General features: G+C 41.2%; 1 protein-coding gene across 4 annotated transcripts in view; it reads right to left on the bottom strand.

Moving 5' to 3' along the window:
• Window positions 1-8,941: 8,941 nt before the first annotated feature.
• LOC138739375 (serine-rich adhesin for platelets-like) overlaps window positions 8,942-26,898 on the bottom strand; it is a 47,823-nt gene continuing 29,866 nt past the window's right edge. For 3 of the 4 annotated variants that reach the window (XM_069891287.1, XM_069891289.1, XM_069891290.1), the window contains 2 exons: window positions 23,618-23,738; window positions 8,942-23,359 (listed from right to left, as the gene is read on the bottom strand). In XM_069891287.1, the coding sequence (XP_069747388.1) occupies window positions 16,176-23,359; window positions 23,618-23,738 (7,305 nt within the window). In that variant the 3' untranslated portion in view covers window positions 8,942-16,175. The remainder of the gene's footprint in view (window positions 23,360-23,617; window positions 23,739-26,898) is intronic. The other variant, XM_069891288.1, reaches the window with a different exon arrangement.

Here is a 26,898-nt window from a genome sequence, read left to right on the forward strand (position 1 = left end):
GCGGGTCTTTCCTGTGCCCCACTCAGATAACATCATCCCAAGTGGGCTGTACGTAGCTATCTGGTGGTCACGTCCTGTGTCAGGACTCTCATCTCTACTGCCCGCTATTCCCATACTTAGGAACAAGTAAAATACTCTTACCGAGTTCTGGCAGTACTGCTCTAGCGTGCGTCCTTCCGCCGTTTGTTCTCAATGCCTCTTCTCGGATATCACTCGCTTCTTCCACTGACCAGCCACCCGTCGCCCGTGAGTCCAGCTGAATCAGCCGGGGTGCACCTACTCTCGTCGTCGGGGCACTCTGTCAGTGGAGGGAGTGTGATCCCGGACGAGCCCCCATTTGTTAGGAATTAAAGTACCTTTAAAGAAATTGCTCGAGACAAAAATTGAGAACAAAGAACATTTATTACTACAACAATGCAAAGTTGGGTGCTTCCCCTTACCCTGGGAATACACACACATACTGGGGCTCACCCAACTTTTATACAGTCAATTTCAGTATCAGAATGCCCTCCCCCTTACATTCTTCTGCCCCCTGGATGGGTTTGGCATAGGTAATTCTTCCTGCCTACGTGCAGTTTCAGTACACTTGGAGAACCAGGGGGTATCCTGTGGGTGCCCCATCATGTCATTGTCCTTATTCACACCTTCCTGATTCTCTGGGCTACAGTCTCTTAATATGCAGAGTTGACTCATTCTATCTAGGGTTGGCTAATTTCATATGTATAAATCTGTGTATGGTTAGCTAATTAGAAATGTATGACTTGGTACTTCTGTCCAGGGCTAGGAGACCCTTATCTGATCCAGACTACCTCAACTTCCTACATTCTATTGTACCTTACCATTCCTTATCTTAGTCCTATGGTCTTGTCACAAAGGATAGAAGATTCTTATGTTAATCGTGCTGACTCTGCTTTCCTGCATCCTAAGCCCCAAACTTATCCTGTTTGAACTGGTTTCAGCCATTTTACTGATGAACTTTAGTTTCTTCCATGTTCATAATTTTAGGTCAATTTTCCCATCTCTCACACTATGAATTGGGAAGTTTACAGCTTCCTAACTTTAAGAATTATTATGAAGCAGCTCAAATAAGATTTTTGATCCTTATTTTAGTGTAGAAAAACCAGCTTGGGTTAAATTAGATTTAGATAAAATAGGAGAGAGATTAGAAGAGGAATTTATATACAAGTGGGATTCAAAAATATTAACCAAGGTTAAAGAGACACCATTGCTGAAAGATTTGTTTACTGTTTGGAAAAAGATCAACAATTAATTTGTTTTCTAAATCTTAAACAATTTTGTATTCCTGTTGTGTTTTTTAGATTTTAGTAGCTGTATGAATCATATAATTATTGTATGTTCTTTCCTGTCTCTGATATCATGAACAAGTCAAACCATACAGAGAGCATCCTTTATTGAAAGCAATAATTTTCAAATCACAACATTGTCTGAAACAAAACTGAATCAGTAATTTCACATGGTGTACTCATTTCTTAGTGTCGGTCACTTCAAAAACAGAATAACACTTCACATCTCATTTAAAATGCAAGAGCTTGGCTGAAACCAGTCATGCAGGCACCAGTGGCTTTGCAAAAGACAACTGGACTGTTTTGGAAGGAATTTTCAAAAGCAGGTGCAAATGAAACAGTCCATGCTCAGAGCATGATAAGATCTTTCAAAGATTGGGTTTGGAGCCTACAAGGAGTTCTGGTTTTTACAAGCAGAAAGAAAGGAAAGAACCAATAGGATTCCTCTTTTAGAGAGAGAGAGAGAGAGAGAGAGAGAGAGAGAGAGATAACTGTTCTGCAGTAGCTTTTGGGAGGCTGCAACATGACAAGCTGGCAGCTTGTTTAAAACTCCATTTTGAAGATGGGTTGTGAGTTCTGAGTTCACCTTGTTCAAAACCCTTGTGGCCCTTACAAGAGGAAATGGCTGGCTAGAGTGTTTCTCCTGAAATAAGGGAAAAAAGAGGAACTCTGTGGTGTCCTGGAAGAAGAGGTTATCAGTTGGAAAACCCACAATGGGGCAGGTTTCTTCGGCAAGACACTGAAGTGGCTGATCAGAGAATCAATTTGTGTGTGTGTATCCAACGAGCAACATATATCTCTCTGAAACCATCTAGAACTTTCCTGAGTGGTAACCATTTACCTTTAAGTACTAGAGCCTGGTGAAAATTTATAAATTTAAAATTCTGTACACAGTATAAGAATTGCCTGATACCAGTGAACTTGAAGGAGTGAGAAGTGAGATTGGACTGTGAATCAAAGAACTTTACTGGACATATACACATTACATACGTGTGCACTTAGAATTAGATGGGGTTAAGCTAAGTTAATAGTAATAAGTTAAAGTTTTATTCTTTTTTTATGTTTAAAGAAAATTAAAAGCAACTTTTGTTTCAGTAACCATTTGTCTTGATGAATTTCTATTGCTGCTGGGTTTGGGGGTCCTCTGGTCTTCTTACAAAGTTAACAGCTATAAATTCATGCAATTATAAATGTATTTATCTACTGTTCTTGTAGTTTAAATCTCATCAAAGGTGCACTGCCTGTCATTGCAACTGTGCTAACAAAAGAACCTTCATCAGTTTCACTCTTCCATTTCACCCTCATGCACTAACATTGCAAACTTGACACCACTGTCATGGCTGCCTGTTCCTTTGTACTTCTTGCATAAGTAAATAAACAGAGGCAGAGTTATAAATAAAATATATTTTATGATACTGGCATATTAGGGAAGGCACCTTTCCAAGTGTTCTCCTATGAGACACATTAGTTCCTTTGCATATGGAAATGAGAGATGCAAAAAATGATTTGGATTCAAGCTGAGCCTGCTGTGCTGAGGATTCTTAAGTGACCTCTTAAGTATTTTAAGTTAACCTCTTAAGTATATTATTCTTAAGTATTTTCAGCAGTGAATACCACAACAAGGTTTTTAAACTTCAGAATATTTTTCATTGAGCCAGGAGGTGAAAAGGACTACAGTCCCAAGCCCTACAGCATATGTAATGGTTCTTCCTCCCCCAATGGTTTCCTCCATCTTAGGTAATTACCTTGGTTCACTATCTAGGAGGGCCAAACAGTTTATAATAGTTCACATGCATCAAGAAGGTTTATGTGAGGAGCCGTTTTTGTTGGCCCACAGCCCTATGGTTAGTCATATTGATTGGTTTTGGACACAAAAATTGAAAACTTCAACTTTTAGCATTTATTTGTTTATCCAATTAATATTGGAAATATTCTTCAAGCATTTTTCTAATATTTTTCTGCAATCTTACTGCTGAGAGAGATGAGTAAAACTAATATGAAAATAGGAGAGATGAAGAAAGCTAGTATGGATATATGTGTAATGAATAAAGCCAGTATGAATAGGATAAGGGTAGATAATAGAATGTAGGAAGTAAAGTTAGTCTAAATAAGGGTCTTCTAGCCTTAGAGAGAGTCAGCAAGTTCCGCATATGTAGCCTTAGACAGAATTAGCAAGTTGTGCATATAAGAGTTAGTAAGCCCTGAGGGTTGGGAAGGTGTGAATAAGGACAAAGGCAGGTTTGTGAATAAGGACAATGACATGATGGGACACAGACACGATACCCCCTGGTCCTCCAAGTTCACAGAAACAGCAGGTAGGCAGGCAGGATTGCCTAATGCCATACTTATCCAGGAGGCAGAAGAATGTTAGGGGGGGGGGGGGAGTGTACCTCTACACTGAAATGAACTGTATAAAAGTTGGGTGAGCCCCAGTATGTGTGTGTATTCCCAGGGTAAGGGGAAGCACCCAACTTTGCATTGTTGTATAATAAATGTTCTTTGTTCTCAATTTTTGTCTCGAGCAAATTCTGTGAAGGTACTTCTGTTTCTCATACTGCCAATTAATTTTGTTAATGAATCTGCTCTGAAAAGTTGCCCACTTTCCAAATGTTATGGATAGCAACGAGTATGGGTTCCCCCATATCTGAAATTCGGTTGATCAAAAAATTCAGTTATCCAAACTTATTTTTCGGCAGAGACATCACATCACAAGTTGGAAAAAAAAATGTGCCCATTGTGCTCACGTGGGGCTCTGAATCCATAGGAGCTCTCGTGTATTGTACAATGGCAAAAAGATCTGCAGATAGCACTGTCAATGTCAGTGAAAAGAAAAGGAGGAAGTGTTTATGTATGAAAAAGTCGTTGAGAATTTCTTGTGTTTGTGGCTGCATTTATCTTATTTTGTAAGCAGAGATCACGTTGTTTTCTTTCTTCTTCTTTGGCTTGGCTTCACGGACGAAGATTTATGGAGGGGGGTAAAAGTCCACGTCAGCTGCAGGCTCGTTTGTGGCTGACAAGTCCGATGCAGGACAGGCAGACACGGTTGCAGCGGCTGCAGGGGAAAAATGGTTGGTTGGGGTTGGGTGTTGGGTTTTTCCTCCTTTGCCTTTTGTCAGTGAGGTGTTTTAGGTAAGAATTATTTCATGCTTCAACTACCTTCCTTTTTTTATTGTTGTTTAATTGCTGATACACGTATTTTGCAAATGCTACTGGGCTACTTAAAGCATTATTCGGGTATCAGAAAAATCAAGTTAACCGAAAAAAGCCCAGTCCCAAGCTTTTCGGATTTAGGGAAACGTACTGTAGTTGCAATTAGTTTAAGCTCATCAGACACATTTTCCTCCATGATGATCATTTAAGTCTACTGCACAAAAGCTGTCCTTAAGTACAAAGTTGAATAAGTTGTACAAGCTGACATTAGACTTCTTATTTCTGGTTTTAATATTTGCTTTAGCTTTTTGTTTAGAAACTGAAATATTGTGGCTATGTGGTAGCTTTGAACTTGAAGTAGATGCAGTTCCAAAGCAACATTTTTAAAAAATGAATAAAAAGTGCGACAACAAAGCAAAATTGAGCATCATCCAAACAGAGTTTATGCTATTACAGAATTTAGGTGTGGAGACATGTAAAAAATATCTTTTTGGAAGAATTGATGGCATCTTCTGAAAAAGCACATCCAGTCTTACACTCAAGCACAAAGAAAAGGCACTTGATAATCAAATGGGTGGAACCTGAAACAAGGGTTCCTTAAGATGCCTCCAGAGTTGTGTATGAATTTGTATACATGTCTGTTTCCCAATCAACTTCCATCTGCTCTTTCAAAAGATAACTGTTTACTTAGCCTTTGGTAGAAAAGTTCTCTTCCACTGCAACTTCTTCTTGAACCATGATGCCTTAATCCTATTAAAATGATTATTCCCTCTGATTCTGGATTCTCTCTGGTACACCAGTGACTTCCATTCAAGGGAATTAGTTCTGACTGGCAGATGACTATTTTTGCTAATCAGTGCCCGATTTGTAAGTCCGAGTGTGCCATTTTCAGAAGATGTCATCATTTCCTCCAAAAATATATTTTTCCAAGTGATCACTACTAGGACTTCTTTTTACCAACTGGAATTCTTATAATTGCAAGGCCAGCCTGGGTGACCCCAGATTATTTAATATACTGCGTCATTCTCCTAAACTCCTCTTTCCCATCTTCTCCAGCCAGCAGATCCTATCTCTTTGCCCAGTGAGTTCAGGCTACCATCCAGCTCTGAACCCACACTATTCTCTCGTTTTCATCATGCCAACGTTAATCTTATTTTGGAGACCCACATTTCACTTCCTTGATCATTTACCCACCCAGTCTCTTGCTACCTTCTAAATTAGATGCAGTCTTTAGTGATTCCCTCTGCTGAGGTTCCATCCTGCAATTCCTGAAATCTATCCTCATTATGTGTCAAGTGGAAAAAAAATCCTGGATCCTCAATTATTACAAACAAATTCCAGTCCATTTTTCCTAAATGGTTTGATTATATTGTTCTAGTTAGTTTTGTGCCCCATCTCAGCACAATTTTTACAAGTTAATGAACCCTTCCATGACAGAGATACTCTATCTCTCCTCATTCTACTTGACTCATCTGCAGTCACTGTCACAGCTGATCATATCATTCTTTTCTGTTGATACCCCATCAACAGACAGATCGTGAGACTACAATATAGGTAAATTGATTCATTCTAATGGCCAATGAATGATGTAAAATTACTCCTCTTTCTGCACATGCTTCATTCCAGTTAACATTATTATTAAGGACACAGCTGCATTTTTCTTAAGAATTGTATGAGCCGATGGTAAAAAGATAATGGCGTGGCTGAAGCTGCTGTAATGGCAGTGCTGCTACTGGTACAGACACTGGAGAGTGGGAAATGGAGACCCGGTGGGGTCATACTACCCAGTCATTATGATGATGGCCCCTTACAGATTTTAAATGGGCCAGTGGTATTTTTTAAATGGGCCATAGGTTTGTGTCCATGCTTGGCAGCAGACCACATGGGGACCAATGGACCGATGCAGGGCCTCACCACCCTGAAGACACCTGGGAGAAGACCCCACAGGGAAGGTGATCACAGCAGTGGTCCAGCAAAAGGCTTGGAAGCTGAAGGCCTCATACAAGGCTACATGCTGCTGGAGACAGGTTTTTAGAACTATGTTAAAACACAAAAGTCTGCAGGCACCATGATTGAAGTAAAAACACAGTGCTTGAAAAATTTAGCAGGTCATACAGTGTACTTTATGTAGCAAAGCTAAAGATACATAACCAACATTTTGGGCTTGAAGGGATGACACAATGGCCTTACATTCAAATGTATGGTTTATATTGTTGCTAAGAAAAATGTTAAACCTCAGGAGGGGGAAAAATTTTCAGAAAATGCAATAAATTATCAGAAATTGATGATAGAAAATATGTTATAGTCCACTGTGTTTACTATTGCCCATCTTTCATGGGTACATTTTGCATTAAAGTCAACTTACACATAGGAAAATTGCCCAGGAGTGTATTTTCTTTCAGTTCATGCAACACTTGCTGAACTCTGAATAATGCACTGCAATTCACCACCACACCACCCTTTACTGGCTTACATTGCAATCCATAAATATCATGCAATGCTCAAAAAACAAAACTATGAGCCCATGCTTCTTAAGTTAACACTAAGACGTCAAATCTGCATGGTGCCTGAATTTTCAATGTGCATTATAATAAAAATCTAAAACAAAAGTGGTGCTGGAGAGTGGTGACAATGAGTCAGAATATAGGATGGAAATCAAGAATCTAGTTGTATGATACAGAAATAATAATCTTGGTCTTAATATCAGAGTTCATTGTTTTCCCTCTTACTTATATTATCTATATTTTTCTTGTGAGTTGTGTGTTTTATGTACATGGGAGGCAGCAGCAGGTTTGACAGTCATTACATATGTACATTGTACTTGAGTATAAGGCAATAAACCTAATTCATTCATTCACGGGTCATCCCATCACATTTAAACAAGTGCCACTGCTGCTCTAATCAATTTACACCTGCAAGTCTTGTGTAGAACAGGGCTTGTAGGAATAGACTATCGTGTTGAGGGGTCACAGATCACCACATCTCCTCCCAATGTTTTCTCCAATTTCTGTGGCAGCCTTTTTACGTACAGATAGACACCAACTTACGATGTTCCGAAATTCAAAATTTTGAAGTTATGATGGTCAGGAACCGTAGTTTCAATTTCGAGTTCCAATGTTTCCCCACTCTTGCGATACACAGCGCAGACACGCAGTGACGTGACTCTCTCACGAAACTGGGCAATTGCAGCATCGTGTGAGAGTGGTGTTCGCCGTAAGCTGCGATACAACCATGCTAGCTGTCTCTGCAGCTTTTGAATACTGTAATGGTTTTCAGTGCCCTCTCCCCAGCCACCTGCTTATCCAAGCTCCTGACCACGGGTCTTCTCCCTGGCCACCTGCGTATCCAAGCTCCCAATGCCCAGGCCACCCACACATCCAAGCTCCTGAATGCAGGTCCTCTCCCTGGCCACCTGTGCATCCGAGCTCCTGACATCTAGGCCGCCCATGCATCTGAGGTCCCGATCGTGGGTCCTCTCCCTGATTACTGTGTATATTACAGTAATGGTTTTTTCAGTGTAAATGTTTTTTGAATAAAGCTTTTCAATGTTTAATTACAAAAAAATTGTAGAGTTCTGTATTTTTTTGACTTACGATGGGATTCCTGGAACTGAATCCCATTGTATGTTGGGTCTACCTGCTGTGGTTAACTCTTTTAAGATCGGACCTCTTCCTAGTGAGTAGTCCTGCGATGGGACAGCTGGAGTCAGCTTCTCATTTGCACTTGAGGTGAACTACACAACTCTATGTGCAGACCATCACACTACTGTTTCCAAGTGAGATTTTAGCTCACCTTCACTAATATATGTGGGGAATCTGACTGGGCATTGCTGTTATACACAGCATATGCTTAACAAACATAAATGAAATGAAATGACATATTTGGACATTCATAAATCAATAAGAAAACCTTTCAAGTGGTTCCACGACATATCACCTTTTTTTTTCTTAACTAACATTTTGAAGTAGAATATCTGGCCCTCCTCTATTCCTGCTATAACTGCAAATGCATGGCAAAGTTTAGCTCCAACCTGATCTATAAATCTATGAACAACACTACTGCTGTTAGCCAAATTAAAGACAATGGTGAGTTAGATTAAAGGATGGAAATCAAGTATCTGGATGGGTCATGCCAGAGCAGCAAACTTGTTCTCATCAGCAAAAACAAAAGGAGCTGATTGTGGACTTTAGGAAGAAAAGTTGAGGAACCACACTGATGCACAGTGGTGGAAAGTTAGTACATCCTAGTCATCTGTATATCGGAGTACGGTACCTCTCCTAAGTCTAGTACATTGAACCAACCCTGAAGAATCTTTCTAATTTTTTTATTCATTCATTTTGAAACCAAGACATTTTAAATAACAGCATCCACATTTCTCATATATTTAAATATATTATAACGAAAAGCCTCCCAAAATGATTTTATAAAGATTGGTGGAAATAACCACATGCCATCCAACATGCATAATCTCCAAATATAAAAAGATGTTAACAATTTTTCAATTTATTTAATCAGAAAATACAAGTGGAAGGAAGTACATACTTCGACAAACTGCACATGTACTTCTCCAAACACAGGATGCTGTTGGTATCACAAAAAATTAATATTGTAGGAGGGTGCAAAATATATCCTGCTTCAAAAATGCAGATTCTTGGAGATCCAAGATGACAGTGAGGAACTTGTAAGGTGATCCAAGAGCTCCCGGAGGAAAAGAGAATAAAGGATAGATATAAGAAAATCCTCTAAAATAATAAGACCCCAAAAAGAAGGAAGACAACTAAGAATATGAATAGAAGAGCGAGAAGAGAAAGGAAAAAGATGGGAAAAAGAATGGAGACAGGATGGAGCTGGAGGTGGAGAGGATGATCCGGAGCCTATAAAGATGTTGGTGGCGGTGGCAGTGACGGCGGAGCCACGAATCTTCCCGAGGGAACAAGGCTCACCTGGGAGAGGGAAACAGCAGGATGGCCTTGATAAAGTTGGAGCTCGAGAGGGCCGGGGAAGGACACGACTGAAGCAGTGGGAGTGCTGTCAGCCATGGGAGATGTGAAGGCCCGAAGTCGCGGGGGCCTAGCTGAGGCCAAGTCAACAGCAACGCAGGTGGCGGAGGGATGCTGTTGTACTGAGGCCCAAGGTTGTGGGGTCCTAGCCGAGGAGGAGCTGACAGAAATGCGGGTGACGACGGGAGTGCTATCAGGTGTAGACAGTTTGGGGAACTAAGCTGAGAAGATGACGGCAACGCAGGTGGTAACGGGAGCGCAATTGGGCGTGGGAAGTTTGGGGACTTAAGATCGAGGGAGTTGAGTCGAGGCGGAGTCAGCCGTGATGCAGGTGGCAATGGGTGCACTGTTGGGCGCAGACAGTTCAGGGGTCAAAGTTGGGGAAGCTGAACTGAGGAGGAGTGTATGGTGATGCGGTTGGTGACAGGAGTATTATTGGGTGTGGGAGATTTGGGGACCCGTGGTCAGGGAAGTCAAGCTGAGGCGGTTGGCAGCGATGCGGGTGGTGACGGGAGTGCTGTTGGGCACGGACGGTTCGGGGTCCTGAGGTTGGGGGAGCCGAGCTGAGGAGGAGTGGACAGCGATAATGGCACCAGTGGAGAGGACCCTGCAGGCTGTAAGGAAAAGTAAAGGAGAAAATAAAGACTAACCTAGTCAGCCACTCCAACTGACAGGCGCGAAGAGGTCATGTCTGAGGTGGTGGAGGGCATGAGGGGTGGCCTGGAGTTGAAAAGCGAGATGGAGGAGGAAGAGGAAGAAGAGGAAGAATGCGGGAGTAAAAGAAGGACATTATAGGGAAGTGAAAGACAGATAAAGGGGGAAGAGGGCCTTTGCCGGAGAGATACTGGAGGCCAATGGTCAGATTAAAAAGAACTTTGAAGACAATGATGGCAGGGCAGGAGACAATCAAAGAAAGGCTGGAAAACCCAACAGAAAGGGTATCTGAAATAGAAGAGAGAATTGAGAGAGTGGAAGAAAGATTGGATAAGAGAGAGAACGAAATGGATGTGCGGGAAAGGGATAGAGTAAAGATATGGGAGAAGATAGATACCTTAGAAAACATCAGTAGAAGGAATACAGTTAAAATTAGGAGGGTTGAGACATGGTGGAGTTCCTGAAAAAGTGGATCTCCCTGCCTGGGGCCAAATCAATGGTCACGCTCTATCCTGGTGAGGCTTCTTCGCTACCAGGTTAGAGAGGATTTTATGAGTCGTGGCAGTGGGTGTGAAGGCTTGGGGGGGGGGGGGGGTCCCGATGGAATTTGAGGGGGAGGTTTTATTCTACCCAGACATAAGTGCAGCACTATTGAAATGTAGAAGGGAATTTGACCCGGTTAAAAAGGAATTGAGTTTACCCTCCTTCACCTGGCAATGCTGAAGATTGTAAAGGCAGGAGGGAAAGGAAAGTTTTTTTAAGGATCCAAGGAAGGCAATGGGCTTTGTAAAAACCCTGTCATTGCTTCGGGATTAAATGTAAATGTAAATAAGGGGGAAATCAGGGGAAAGATGGACTGTAAATATTATAATTGTGAGGAATACAAGGGGAAATTTGCTTTATTTTCATAACGTTAATGTTTAAAGAATGTATATTAGAAGTAGGAACAAATACAAGGAGCTCAAGGAAAGGGAGGGAGGTACAAGTGGTAGATGGGTGCATTGGACACGTCTCAAAATGATGGGGGGGGGGGAATTGGTGCCAATAGCTTGGTTTTTGGTGTGTGTGTGGGGGGGGGGGGGTAAAGATAAACTCGGAGGGAGAAAACAGGATGGGAGGGGATTTATGGGGTGTTTTTCATTTTGTTCTGCATTAGTTTTTAAAAAATTTTTAGTTCTTGTGCAGAGCATGGTTGCCAGTGCCAAGGATTTATGGAAGAGAACCAGGATAGAGGTGAAGTATCAGGGGATGAAAAGGAAGGGGAAGGATATAATGGAGTGGTCTGGGAATAACGGATAAGTCCATCAAATTTGCGACTTTTAATATAAATGGGATGTGTGTCAATTAAGAGAAAAAGAGTCTTTGCATACCTAAAAAAGATGCAGGCGGATATAGTGTATTTACAGGAGACCTACCCGACAAAGCAAAAGCATTTTAAAGTTAATGAGGGGGTGAGTGGGCCAGGTGGCAATGTCCTCCTTCAATTCCAGAGCCAGGGAAGTAGCTATCTTGATAGTGAAGAATGTTCCAGTAACGGTCAAGGAAGTGGTCGCTGACTCGGCAGAGAGATTTGTGATGATGCATTGTCAAATATACTTGGAACCCTGGACACTTAAGAATATGTATGCCCCAAACTTTGACAATGAAAAATTCATACAGGACATATTCTTGTAAGTATCCGAAGGGTGGGAGAATGTTTTGATTGGATGGGGACTTTAATTTTTGTCTGGATCCGGTCAAGGGCAAATCAGCAAAGAAGGGAAAAAGGGCCAGGCCAGCTAAGTCTACCCTAGCCTTTATGAATGAGCTAAATCTCAAAGATGTCTGGAGAAGGCTGAATCTGAGAGAAAGGGATTTCTCCTTTTACTCAAGATGACATGATTCTTACACAAGAATTGATTTATTTTTGGCATCAGCCCAATTGGTGGGTGGAATAATGGAGACCGAGTACACGGCTCAACTACTGTCTGATCATTCACCCTTGATGCTGTCCTCGATGTATAGATGGCATCTAAATATGTTGCTGTTGGGAAGACTGTAATTTTGTACCTTTGTTAGAGCTCTGAATTGTTCTGTGAGACGAACTGCCCTTATGCTGAGGATAACGTCCTAATATGGGACACATTGAAGGCTTATTTAAGGGGCCAGATAAATGGTTATACCAGGAGCATTAAGAAGGGGCACATGAAGGAGGTTAATGCTTTTGAACAGGAGATAGTTCAACTGGAAAAAGAGAGCAGACACAGAAGAATAAGTATAGGAATTTGGTGAATAAAAAGCTAAATAAAATGTTACTAACATATAAGACAGAAAAGCTGATTTTATGATCTAGACAGCAGATCTATGAGCTGGGGGAGAGGACCCATAAAATCTTGTTCTGGCAGGTGAGAGCAGAAGAGGCCTCAAGAACAATCAAAGTGATTCAGACAGGGGAAAAGAAACCAAGATCTCATATAAACCAAAAGAATTAAATATTTGGAAGGTTTTATAAGGAATTGTATAAATCTTATTCAGGGGTTAATCCTACCAAAATAGATGATTTCTTGCTTTCATTGAAACTACCAAATTTGGATCAGGAAGAGCATGAAGGGCTGAGTGCCCCATTCTCTAAAGAGGAGATTGCATGGACCCTGAGCTCTGTGCAGACTGATAAATTACTGGGAGGAGGATGGTTTCCCCACCAAATTTTATAACGTTCAAAGTTCTTTCAATGCCCCTTCTTATTAAGGTGGTGGACCAGGTGGTAGAGACGCATACCCTCCCAGAGTCTTTCTCCACAACAATCATCACTGTTCTTCCCAAAAAAAGGCAGGGACCCATTGAATCCCACCTCGTATAGACCCATCTTGTTATTAAAAATAGATTATAAAATCATTGCAAAAAAATTGGCCAATAGGTTGGCAGAATATTTGCAGACTAATGAATCCAGACCGAGGCAGTCAGCAAACAAGATAGCTAGATTGCTTAATATCGTACATCTGGCACAGTTGGGGGTGGATCTAGGAGTGGCCGTAGCTTTGAATGCAGAAAAGGTCTATGACAAATTGGAGTGGGACTTTTTGTTCAGGCTACTGGAGAAATTTGGACTGGGTCAAACATTTATTAACTGGGTGAGGACACTTTATTGTAAACCCCAAGCAAAAATTATTACAAATGGGCAGATGTCTCTAGTGTTTCCTCTGAGCAGCTCTAGTAGGCAGGGCTGTCCATTGTCCTCAGTGCTGTTTGTACTGGCAATTGAGCCACTAGTGGAAGCCATTTTGCGGGATCCAACCAGGTGGACCACATAATCAACCTTTTCACTGATGATGTGTTAGTGTATTTGACAGACCCTAGGGAGTTGTTGACCAGGCTGAGGACCACACTGAGGATTATGGGAAGGTCTCAGGGTATAAAATAAATCTGGACAAAAGTGAGACTATGCCTTTGACAAATGGGGATTATAAACAATATCAATAGAGAAATTAATTTAAATAGCTGCAAGAAGGCATTAAATCTGGGAGTAAACGTGGACAAAGATTTGTGCAATTTATACAAACTTAATTATCTTCCTTTGCTCTGGAAGATTGAGGAAAACCTTGCTAGATGGAGAACCCTGTCTATAACACTGGTGGGCGGAGTTAACTGTGCCAAGGCTCTTGTATCTTTCTTAATCATTACCCATTTCGTTACCACGGGGCTTTTTTAAGACGCTCAACGAATATGTCAGGAGGTTCCTGTGGAATGATAGAGGCTAGAATCTCCATGGAAATGTTGACATGGGACTATAATGGGAGGGGGGTTAAAATTACCTAATTTCAAAAAAATATTACTGGGCAGCCTAGACAAGGTTTATTGCTCACTCTTTTTTGGGGGAGGGGACCTCCTGGGCACAAATTGGACTAGTGCAGTAGATGAAAAGATAGCAGGAGAGTTTATATATAAATGGGACACTAAATTAATTTCAAAGAAACAACTAACCCCACACTAAAGCATGTACTTCAGATATGGCAAAGAATAAATCAATGTATTGATTGAAGGTGGGGTTATGTCCAAAGCACCCTTGACCCAGATCAACTTGAGACCCTTAACTCTGGGTAATAAAATCTTGGACACCTGGTGCCAGGAAAGGATCAGGTGTACCGAGGATTGTTAAAAGTGAAGGCACCTTATGTCATTCGAGCAGTTGAGGAACAAATATGATTTGTCTAATTCTTCTGCTACCTGCAAATAAGATAAAAATATTCCAAAGTGAGTGTCCGAAGCCGGGCTCACACAGGTCAAGGGAGAGATGGGAGTCGCACAACAATCAAGGAAGAGTGGTGGCAAGACTTGTGTCTGGACAGCTTGATTGGAGTCATCAATGCCAGATACAGGATGGTGCAATACAATTTCTTGCACCAGTTGTACCTCACACCACAAAAACTACATAAATCAAAACCAGAAATTTCAGAAATGTACTTTAGATGTGGCAAGGAGGTTGGAACTTTTGTCCACTCCACCTGGCTATGTACAAAGGTGAGATCCTCCTGGGAAGACTTGGGGCACATTCTAAAAAAAAATTACAAAAGTGGATTTTCCACAGGATCCTGAGTTCAACCTTCTGGGAGACATTGGGGTCATGAGTTTTAGACTGTCCAAATACCAAATTTCATTCATGGTTTCATGGAAATCTGACTCCCAGCTAAATACCACATGATGGAATATGGAAATACAGAGTTGTATTCCTCTGGAGAAAATCACATACAATCTAAGGAAGAAACACGACAATTTGTTAGAGAGTGTGGCATCCTTACTTGAAATATATTGTCACTCAGATTGATTAACCCCCCACTTTGAAATAGGGGTACTGTACCAATCCGTCCCAGAATGTGATCAAGCAAGTGGGACATGGTGCAAGCGACGTGTTTTTTTTTTGGTTTTGTTTTAAATTTTTAAATTTAAGATCTTTTAAACTTTTTATCTTTTGTTACTTAGCCTTTCTGATTTTTTTTTTATCCTAGGTTTCTGTCATGGTCTTTGATCCCACCAGAATTTGTATCAATGTAATTTAATTGACTGTATTTTTAGTTGTATGAAGTGGGGGAATAAATACAGACTCTGTATGTTACATGAATGTTAAAAAAATTATAATGTTTGTTTGACAAAGCTTTGAAAATTAAAATAAAATATTTTTAAAAAAATCAGGTCCATCACAAATAAAAGAACTGAATTTCAGAAGCTGGGCATATATCCAAATGCTGCTTCACCTGTGTGTTTCGAGCTACTGATTGGGATTAATTGTCTTGGCATTTGTTCTTTGATCATAACCCAAACTCTTGTGACTTTTAATTAAATGCAAAAATCACGGCACTATTTGATTAGCAGGCACAATTTCTTACAAGATTATTTTAATATTTATTTGGTTGACAAATGTGAAATCAATAATCAAACAAGGAACATGCTTTATGTGAAAATAATTTGGCTACTCCCTTCAATATATTTTGGACCCATCAATTGCTCACTGATTTTAAAGCAACAAGGATGAGCTTCAAATAATAAAAAAAAACTGTAGAAGTGGAAGATCTCAAATGAGAATATAAAGGACTGGAACTGCATAACAGACCCATCTCTGCACAAAAGAGAAAGTTGCATTAGCATTTTAGATGTGCTCCTGCATCTGAAATCTGACAAACCACCTTACCGCAATTTGTAAACAACTAATTTTAAAATCAAAGTTGCATAATAGATGGTTTTATATTTGCATTGCAATAAACATGCACAACCTCAACAAACTATGCATTTACTGATAAACAGGTGTGATATAAAAATCTATCAAAAAGTATGTAAATGAAATTCAAATATTTCAACAATATAACTGGTTCCCTTACTTCCAAATGTGCCAAAAATACCAAAAGAATCAAAAGAGGTAATTTTGAAAATACTTTCAGTAAAGTCAACGTTATGAAATATTTTAGCTAAACTTGAAAGCATATTATCAAATAGTAAGATGACTATGGCCATCAAAGCAGTGGGTGGTCAAACACCATGATTTGATGCAAATCAATAAAGTACTTCATCATTCAGTCTTGTGCAGAGAACGGTATATTTATACTGCAGATTCCTTTGCAACTTCAATGCAATCCAAGAAATACTCGTCATCAGTGGTGGTGTCCGAGTCTGTATCCGAGTGACAAGATGACTTCTGTTTCAATATCTCAGCAGGTGTACGATGTGTTTGTGGTGAAAGACTGTCCTCTGAAATTTTACTCCCTGTGGATGTTGAACTCAACAGTCTTATTATATCTGTGGGATTTTCTTTGGGCCAGAACATTTTTATATCTACTGGAAAGTACTCATCATTCTTCACAGTGTCTCCATCTGGATTCTGGTTTATGTCAATAGGGAGTGGGTCAAAAACATCTTCAGTGTTTGAGGAAGAGGTTTTCTTGTGAAACTCAGGTTTCCACAATCTGTCTCGTTTCATATTCTCTAAATATGCATCTTTCTTTACTGCTTCTTCTTTAGAAACATCTCTTGTGTCTTTATTTCCATTTGTTAACTCATTATCCGCGTTGCCATCATATGAAGTCCTGATGTTTTCATCAAATTCATTCCCATGAATAAAAGACAGATCGGGATGAGAGCCATAAAATCTGTTTCGTTTTGCATAACTTGAAAAGTAATTAAATGGCCTAACTTGTCTCTTTTGAGCAGTTAGTTTAGAATTAAGCTTGATGCTAGTGGATAATGTATTTTCCTGATCTTGGTGAGAATATTGACTACAAGATGAATGAACATCTTTCTGACATTTTTCCTTAAAGATATGGTCATATATACTTTGTGTATTCTGGCATTTGGGCACGTTGGAGCCTGAAAACCTGGAGTAATTCTTTGAAAATCTGGCTGTTCCTGCTTGGTTATTATTGTTTATCATGGAATTATCTTTGTTACTAGTGTTTTGAGAGAAATCAATCGTAGCATTTGGCCTATAATGTAGCTTATTAATCTCTTTGAATTCTGGACCAATTTGGTTTTCTAGAGAACAATGCTGTAAGTAATTATGTCGATTTGACAAGTGTGTTCCAGCAATCCTATTCTCCACCATTTGTCCAGGGAATGATTTTTGTCTGCACCTAAGTATTTTTCTATCTTCTTTCACAATGTGGTTGTCGTGTGGAGAAATCTTACCACTATTTGATGAATAATTCCTGTGATTATATACATTTTTAGGAGACAGAAGGACTGATGCTGAATCAGAAGCTAAGGATCTGTTATTGCTTAAATACTTATCCGTTTGCATCCAATTATCATTCTTCCTTTGATCCAAAGTGGTGTCTCTACTTTGCATCGTCTTGCTCAAATATTTACTATTCTTGTTGAACGTGACATTAGTAGAATATTCTTGATCAATCAGATCTGGTAATGAAAAGGAAATATTATTTTCTGATTTCATATAAATTCTTCTCAAAGACTTTTCATTCTTTGGAGAGGAATTTTGAAATTCAATATTCTTACCACATGTCGTCTCTGTCGAAGACTTCTGGCCATTTGGTGTGTGCAATGAAGCTCTTCTGTTGTTTTGTGATTGCCTATTTTCTTCATACTTGATATTTGCTTCATTCATTTCAAAGCTGCTTCTAACTGGAGAATGAGTTAATGACTTAACTTGCTTATTTTTATCGACATAGGGCAGCGACTGATGATAAGCTGACAATTGATTGTTGGCTTCTGGTTTGTTCTTTTGAATGTGATCATTATTTTTTCTGGCCATCACAATTCCATCACTCTGTTTAGAATTATTTGATGGCTTGTCTTGATTTCTGCCTGTGAAATTGGTGGTAATGCATTTATTGATCATCTGAGGTGGTGCACTATTTGTTTTACGTAAAAATTTATGATTTGATTCCTCACAAGATATTCTGTTATCACACATGTCAAAAACTTTTTCTGAATAATCCTGCCCTATATTTTTATTTATATCTGTGATAGTTCGGAAACTCTGCAAGCCAATTAATGAATCTATTGTTATTTTGTTGGATTCTGCAGCATCCCTTTGTGTACATTTGTTGACAGCAATTTCTGCATTTACAGCATCACTGTTGAACGAATCACTTAGATTCCTAAATGAACTGTTGGAAATCTGGTGGCTGATCACTGGGTTCACTGATTTTCTCAAATCAGTGTCAGTAATAATCGCTGAATGAATTAGTGGTTTGTTCTTACTGTAAGCTGTACTTGTAGGAGATATTTGTTGGGTAACTTTATCTCCTGAGAAAATTGCTCTTTTAATTACATGATTGCCAGGACTTTTTGGGTATACAGCATCATCAGTAAAGTTTAAGACTTGATCTGATGGCTTGGGTTCATTACGATGTGCAATGTCCGCATGAGATAACTGGTCAAATGCTGGATTCAGTGGTGAAGGTACACATTTCGTCTCACATCTATCCTGTCGATCACAGCTATTCATAAACCCTCTGCTGAGTGTTGTGCCATCAGTTTTTGGCAGGTTTGTATCATTACTATTTTGTGTAATACTTGTAAGAGTACACTGACTGTTCAATTCATCCTTTGAAGAAGCTGCTTGGTATTTCTCAAATTGGTATTTGCCGAAGTTTTTGTTACTCAGCAACAGATTGGGGTTATCTCTGAGTGGAAGGTATTTCATTTTTTCTTGGTTGATGCATAATGAGATATTATCAGTTTGACACTGCCCAGTTATTTCAGGTAATGAGGGCACACACTTTGCCCTTTTTAAAAGGTTTAATTTTAATCTGTTGGATGGACTCTTACGCTTGTAGATGTCAGTTACCTTTGTACATTGCTGCAAAGTATTTTTTGTTATTTCTGTAACTCTTGCAGCAGACTGATGACAGATTACAGGTGAAATTACGTTGTTGATTTTAGGCTCATCTTTTTGAAAATTCTCATCTGTTTCATCACTCTTCAATAAACAAGTTAATAGCTTGTCTTGGCCATCGTACAAATCTGAAAGAGGCTGTTGCCCAGCTACCCCATCTTGTGATGGAACTGAATATTTTTGTTCAGATTGGTAATTTTGAATGTTTTTGATACTTTCTGCGCCCAGGGTAGTGTTATAATTGAGAGGGAATTGAGTCAGAGACAATATTTTGTTTTGTCGGATAGTTGTAGAATAATTTAGTTCAGTTACTGAATGAGACACTGGAGGCCTGATGCCTCTATCCACGGTCGGAGGTGAACTGCCTGAATGAATTCCCAATGACTCATACCTAGTCGCATACTTGTATTTTGGTATTGCTGAAAACTTTGGTATAAACTTGGTATATGTGGAAACCTGTTCACCAATTGACAAATCTGGTGCTTTTGAATGGCCTTCTGCATTATTGTTGCAAGTTCTCCCATGAAAAGTGATGCCATTGTTATTTGGGGACAAATTTGGTCCTGCTTTTGCCTCACCTGCTGTGAGATTTGTTGTAGAAGTTCTCTGGGAAGTTAGTGCAGTGGGTGAAATCACATTGTGCTCTTCTGGTTGGTAATATTCCACATTTCTTTCAGCGTCCACATCCACAGAAATATTCCCAGTGATGTTTGGTGTGACATGTACATCAGTCAATGAATCAGAGGTTGATAATTCATTGTTGTCCTTTTCTAAGTACTCTTTATCTCCCCTATCCATCCGGATATCTCCACCAAATTGAGAATTAAATGGTTTATAGTCTTTGTTATTGTTTTCCACGACTACAGGATACCTCTTATTGATCAGTGAATGTGATGAAAGTGCACGGTTCGTTTCCTGCAATTGTTTCGAAGTAAATAGGCCACGTTGTTCATCATTTTGAATTGCCTCTGATGTATCGTACTGCAGTGCATCTATATTTATTTCTATGCTACTTGCTGCAGGTCTTGTATCAGTCAACACCCCTGGGGCTTTACCAGTAGTATGGCTTTTCAATTTGTTGCTTTGTAAGTAGCTGATGGCCCCTTCTTCCACATTGTCGTATAAAGGATGAGCTGGGTGTTGGCTTACATTGTTATTTGAAGTCTGACACGGAGTGCACATCCTAGTTGGTGATGAGGTCGCTGCAGTTCTTTCAGACAACAGTCCAGCATTGCTTTGATCAGAAGGCCCTTCATCAGTATAGTGTGACGGTGCATTTTTTTTGGTATCTGTGTTAGGTGGAGGACATTCCTGAACAACCAGCTGATTTAATGATAAACCTAAATTCACTGAAATTCTATCATTTAAATGTTGTACAATGTCAGCAGAACCCTTAAGGAAATCTGTTGATGGACCAGTGCTGCAGAGTTCTATGTTGGCCTTTTCCAAATGTTTATTAAATCCAGTAGTTGAAATATGATCATCACTGTCAAATGAGAAATTCTGCAGCTCCCATGTTTTATGGAGCAACGGTGGCTGGCTGGTCTCAAGATCCAAGGATGAAGATACACAAGACATTTCTGATTTGTCATCCAGTGTATGACCTTCAATAACGCTCGTTATATTAACAGTGTTTGGCAAGTAATTTAGTTGTTTATCTTTGTTGTTTAATGTATTCACGGGAGATACTTGGTCAGTAACTCTACTTGACATAATTGGAGTATTCATTTCAGATTTCAAAGTTTCCAAACAATCAAGACTTTTTCTATCCTCAGTGTTACCAATATTACTTAACCAGCAATTCTGTGACTCATATGTACAATCTGTCATGGCTAATGGTTTAGAAAATGAATATGGCAAAAAAACCACAATATCTGGCTTGGAATTACCTGCTTCTTTGTATTCTTTAGCCATTCCTCTCATCTTAGTGTAATCGTTAACGTTCTGAGATGTGGTTTTAGTACCACGTTTAATACTTGAAGAAGCACTGAAACCAAATGGAGTACTTGGTTGTAAAATAGTGTAATTGTCAGAATGGTAATCTTCCAAATTCTTGTCAGTACATGACATTGCTGGGGAATGAAACAGCAGCTTGTCCAAGTTGTTGAGATCATTTATAGGAGACAGCTGGGCAGTCGGTGTACCTTGAAATGAAAATGGAATATTATTTTCTGATGGGTAATTGTCTACACTTTTGGAAGCAGTGGTAATATTATCAAGTAGAAAGTTAGTTGGTGACCTTCTTTGGCTATTATCCATGCTCTTTGTAAGAATGCATTGGTCACATTGTGAATTTTCTGATGGTAGGTTACTGTTGGTTTCAGATTTATCCTTTGGTAAATATTTACTGCCTTGACAGAATGAGGTAACTGGCCTCAATTGTAAATTTGTTGCAGTGGAGTTCTGCTCTTTTGTGGTTTCCGGCAATGTTTCACATTTGTTTTGCTGTGCAACATTGCGGTGTCCAACATCAGGGTAGCTTTTTGATGACTTATCTACATTGAAAACAGCAGCCAGGCATGGTGTCATTGCACTGGATGATGGAGCACTGGTCAGTTCAGATATATAGTTTTGCATATTATCAACACTGAGTTTTTCTGTTAAGAAACTACTGGTTGTGTGTGATTGCATATTCTGCAAAGTATTGTTCATGCCAATTTTAATATTCAAAGGAATTGCTTTTGTAGAATCTGGTAATGAAAGTACAGGTACATGGTTGGGTTCAGATTTATACTTACTACTTGGTCTATCTGCTCTTACCCTTGCACTGTTTGCTGAGTTATATGGCAACTGGTATTTGAGTTTGAGCTTTTTAGGTGCAGGATTGATGGATAGTAGTTTATCATTTTGTATGGAATTACCATCCAAAGCAAGACGGTCATTGTTCAGTGGTGACCTTTGGTTCTGAAGCAACTGGTTCTCATGGTTTGCAGATTGTGTTATTGCATTACTTTCCTTGGATTCACTTTGTAAAGTATTAATTGCACTTTCTAAGTTGACATGATCAGATTTCAAAGATTGGCTCCGCACTGCACCATTATTGCTAGAATCTACACTTCTTGGATCTGCTGAAAGTTCATGACCCATTTCAGATTTAGCTTTTTGTAAGTAATCATCACCATTTATCTGCAAGGCAGCATCTATACAGTCTGATTCAGATGCTGGCACCACTTCTTTCTCCTTGTCACATGTAGACATTTGTGAACCGATTACCAGGATTGGTAGTAAAGAAGTGCTTCTTCCTTCAACCTTGCAGTTTTGTTTGCAATCATTTTTATCACCTGGCAAAGGGGCTTCAGCATCTCTTGACATGCCAAATTCCATTCTGGTTTTGCTCACAGTGAAAGTGATCTCTGAAGATGTTTTTGAGTTCGGAAACAAAGTCATCCTTTCTTTTTCACCCCTAAACTGCTGTAAATAGTCATCATTACATTTTATTGGTGTAGCAATGTTAATGTCACTTGACTCAGAATAATGTTGCCTATTTCTGATGTTGATTGTGATACGTGAAGCTGTTCTTGGTTGACACCCTGGATCCACCTGTGAAAGTGAAATACTAGGTTTAAGTTGACTGACCCGTGAAGAATCACTGGTGTTGTTTCTTTTAGGATTAATATTGTAACTTAGTGTATTTATATGGCACCTGCTGTTAGTAGAGGTGGAAATAACAGGGGGTGAAGTATATACAAGAGCAGGTGATGAAGTTACAAGGATGGTTTCAGATTTATTGCCTTGTAACGGAGCACAGCTGTCAGTTTTATATGAAGTGTTGAGTAAAGTACCCGAACAATTTTGCTGCCACACATTTTTATTACTGACAATGAGGCTTCTTGGTCCTGTCATTGGGCTGAATGGTACTGGCTCACTATTGCTGGCTGAATCACTTTCATTTCTCTGTGAGGATTCACAATGACTGCTTGATAAATAATTTTGCTGCTTGATAGAAAGATCTGGAACAACCTGTGATTGAAACATGAGATCAAATAATGATGTTCTTTGGATTTCACGCTTGTTCTTCGACAAATACCAGTTGGAATTTGATTTTGCTTGATCATCATGGCGACTGATGGTTAGTCGATCCTGAAGCAAGTTTCTGGGCTGATTAATGGAGGATGATTGCACAGATTTTGGATTTGACAATATTCCATTGTCAACACGAGTGCAATAATTTTCTTGTTGCTCAACAGCAAGAACATCACTCACGTGGAAAATGAGCCTAGCATTTTCACTGTTGCATCCAACAAGGGGAGACTTTACCTCAGCGTTCCCACTTAAATTATCAATCTTAATTTTATTGTCTTCTCTGCATAATCTTGCTTGGTCGTGGAATGTGTATTTTTTGATGTATTCCTCATTCTTGGTACTTTCCGGTAGTTCTGAGTTGCTTACATTTTTCACTGACATAATTTTCTCACATTCATCAAGAGCAACTACAAAAATGATGAAAAAAAAACATTAATATCAAACAGTAGTAAGTGTGCCCTGGCTTAACACAAAACAAATCCAAACATAGTATTACCCACAACATGACAAAGCACCAAGTTTCCCTGGTATGAACTGCAATCTGCAACAAGCAAGATTACTTCTGGGAAATAGATTAAAACAGGAAGTTTGGTTATCTTCTTGGCAAATTAATTAATGTGGATTAATTAATTTAGATTTAAAATATCAAACCTGCTGTTTCTTACCATTACTGATCTTTGTTTCTGGGTCTTGGCCAAGGACTTTAGGGTGTTCCTGTTTACAAGTGTCATAATGCATGTACACTTTTCTTTTGACACGGGGAACTGGAGCTGGCTTCAACCGTACCTATGGTAGTAATTGTGCTCTCTTGATTAATGCTGTTTGTTTGTAGAATTAACAGAAGAAGTAACAGAATAAATACTGACAAACTATATCAACAGTATCAAGAAAAGTATGTTTTTTGAAAACCAAGTTTCTGTAATTATTCTTTCATATGATACAAAGCCAAACTATAAAAATTAACCCATTTCCTTTTATGAGAACAGTGTCAAGATTGAATGACGGTGAAGTTTCTTCTGGAAATAAACAGGAAGAGCTGGAACAGATTAAACATACTGGACTGAAATTTCTCTGTGGCCTTACCAGAGAAATAAGATTTTCCTGTGGCACAAATTCTGTCTACCACCTGAGTTGCTGATAAAATGGATCACACCAAATTTAATGTTGGGATTGCTAGAAATTGGCCCAATGGCTGTCCAATATGTGCATTAGATCCCCGAAATCTGCATTCTCCCATATTTTGGTGAATATGGAGGCCAATGGTTTTGCTCTACTCGTGATCCTTCAACAGTCTTTACTAGCTCTTGTTAAAACCCATAAATTAAGTTGACCTTGCTGCTGCATCACTGAACTGCCTGCTTACACCCACCCCACCCCAACCCCAACCAATCCAGTCTTCTGATCCCAGTGCTGTTTGCTTCAATCCGTATCCCTTTCTTGGACTTGTAGCGGCAGCTACACTGCTACCGAAAGAACACACAACCAGACAGGTTGAGCTCAGTGAGCAGAACTGATTAACTGTAGGCTGCTGGGCTGGACTTGTACTCCCATCCCGGACCTGACTGAGAACCGCGCTGGGGGGTGCTGACGTCACCCGGGCATCATGTGGTCCCCTAGCGCGGGCTTCTGAGCCCTGTGCTGAGAAGAAGGGGAAACACCCGATGGCACCATTTTGGCCGGCTGCCCCGCCTTGTGGATTACAAGTGGGGCCGGTTCGCCTGCTTAGTGGTGTGCCGCCACACGGCCCCCCCAGAACCGGCACCAATGTCCTTTTTAGCTGGGCGTCCTCTCTTCTCGGGCTGGGCCACAATCACTGTTCGGTGTTGTCAAGGTGAGCTGGCTTCAGCCTGTCCACAGTAAACAGTTCCCACCTGCCGCCAATGTCCAGCGTGAACGTAGACCCTGAACACTGGACAACCTTGTATGGCCCCTCGGAAGGTCTCTGCAGAGGTGCCGCGGGCGGGCCCCACCGAATAAAAACGTACTCTGCGGAAAGCAGCTCGCTGGGGTCATGAGATGGCCGTGTGCCGTGTCTGGGCAGTGGTGGCGAAGGAGTCCAGGCGGGCGCAGAGGTGGGGAAGCAGCTCGTGCAGCGACCGCTGGGGGTTGTGAGATGTGTTGGTGAACTCACCAGGAAGTGCCATCAGTGCGCCGTAGGCCAGCTCAGCTGATGAGGCCTGCAGATCCTCCTTGGGCGTGGAGTGGATGCCCAGGAGTACCCAAGGCAGTTCATTCACCCAGTCGGGATCGGTAAAGTGGGCCATAAGTGCCGACTTAAGGTGGTGGTGCAGACGCTCGACCAGCCCATTGGCCTGCGGGTGATAGGCAGTGGTGCGGTGTACCTCCATCCCCAACTTGTTGGCGAGCTGTGCCCAGAGTGCAGAGGTGAACTGGGTGCCCTGATCGCTGGTGAGGTGATTTGGAACGCCGAACTGGGTGACCCAACCATGCAACAGTGCTCGGGAGCAGGAATCCGTGGAGGCATCCAGCATTGGGATCGTCTCGGGCCAACAGGTGATGTGGTCCACCACCGTGAACAGGTAACGGTTGCCCTGGGAAACAGGTAAGGGCCCGACTATGTCCACATGAATGTGGCTGAACTGTTCCTGGACGTGCTCAAACTCTTCCACGGGCCCCCTGGTGTGCCTGTGAACCTTGGACATCTGGCAATAGGTGCATGTTCTGGCCTAGCCCGCGATCTGCTTCCGCAGCCCGTACCAGACGTACCGCTCTGCCACCATAGACCTGATGGATGGGTACGAAAGGTCGTGGATGTGATGGAAGACTTGCCTGCACCACTGCTGGGGAACCACTGGAGACCTTGCACAGGATGGTGCTTCCGCCGCTCGGAGTCGGGAGGTCTCGGAACCGCAGGCCTGTAATGGCAGTTCTGAAGGCTCACGTCTCCTCGTAGGACTTCTGGTCCTGGGCGAGCTGGTTGAAGTTGAGGCTGGGCGTCAGCGCGCAGATGGCCGGTCGCAAGAATGCATCGGCGACCACGTTGTCCTTCCCCGCCTTGTGCCGAATGTCAGTGGTAAACTCCGACATGAAGGAGAGGTGACGCTGTTGGCGGGCCGACCAGGGGTCCTTTGCCATTGCGAGTGCCTGGGTGAGGAGTTTGGTCAGTGAAGATGGTAAAAGTCCTCCCCTCTAAGAAATAGCAGAAATGCAGCACCGCCAGGTACATGCCCAGTAACTCACGGTCAAAAGTGCTATAGTTGCGCTTTGGTTGGCGGAAAAGCAGGCTGAATAATGCCAGCAGCTTCTATTGTCTGTTCACCTGCTGCTCCAGGATGGCGCTGATGGCTGTGGCAGAGGCATCAACAGAGAGTGCCATATGCAGGTCGGTGTACGGGTGGGCGAGCATGGCGGCCTTCGCGAGGGAGTCCTTGGGATGAATCAGTTGTAGAAGTTGACCATACCCGCGAACTCCTGCAGCCCCTTGAGATTGTCCAGATGTGGGAACTCCTTGATAGCGGCGACCTTCGTAGCTGCAGGCGTGGCTCCCTTGGCCATGATGGTATGGCCCAGGAACTGCATGGACTCTTTCCCAAACTGGCACTTGGCTGGGTTGATGGTGAGGCCAAAGTCGGCCAGCCGGGAAAAGAGGGTGTGCAGGTGGGCCTTGTGTTGCACCCGATTCCTGCTGGCAACGAGGATGTCGTCCAAGTAAATGAAGACGAAATCCAGGTCCCTGCCCATTGAGTCCATGAGGCGCTGGAAGGTCTGAGCGGCGTTCTTGAGCCCGAATGGCATGCGAAGGAATTTAAACAAGCCGAAGGGTAGCGACGATGACCATCTTGGGTATGTCCTCAGGGTGCACCGGGATTTGGTGATACCCGCGCACCAGGTCAACCTTGGAGAAAACCCTCGCACCATGCAGGTTGGCCATAAAGTCCTAGATGAGTCAGTAAAGCTCTCTTGGGCCAGTAATGGCCGGATATCC

Source organism: Narcine bancroftii, chromosome 7 (genome assembly GCF_036971445.1).
Source record: "Narcine bancroftii isolate sNarBan1 chromosome 7, sNarBan1.hap1, whole genome shotgun sequence".
Classification (NCBI taxonomy): Eukaryota; Metazoa; Chordata; class Chondrichthyes; order Torpediniformes; family Narcinidae; genus Narcine; species Narcine bancroftii.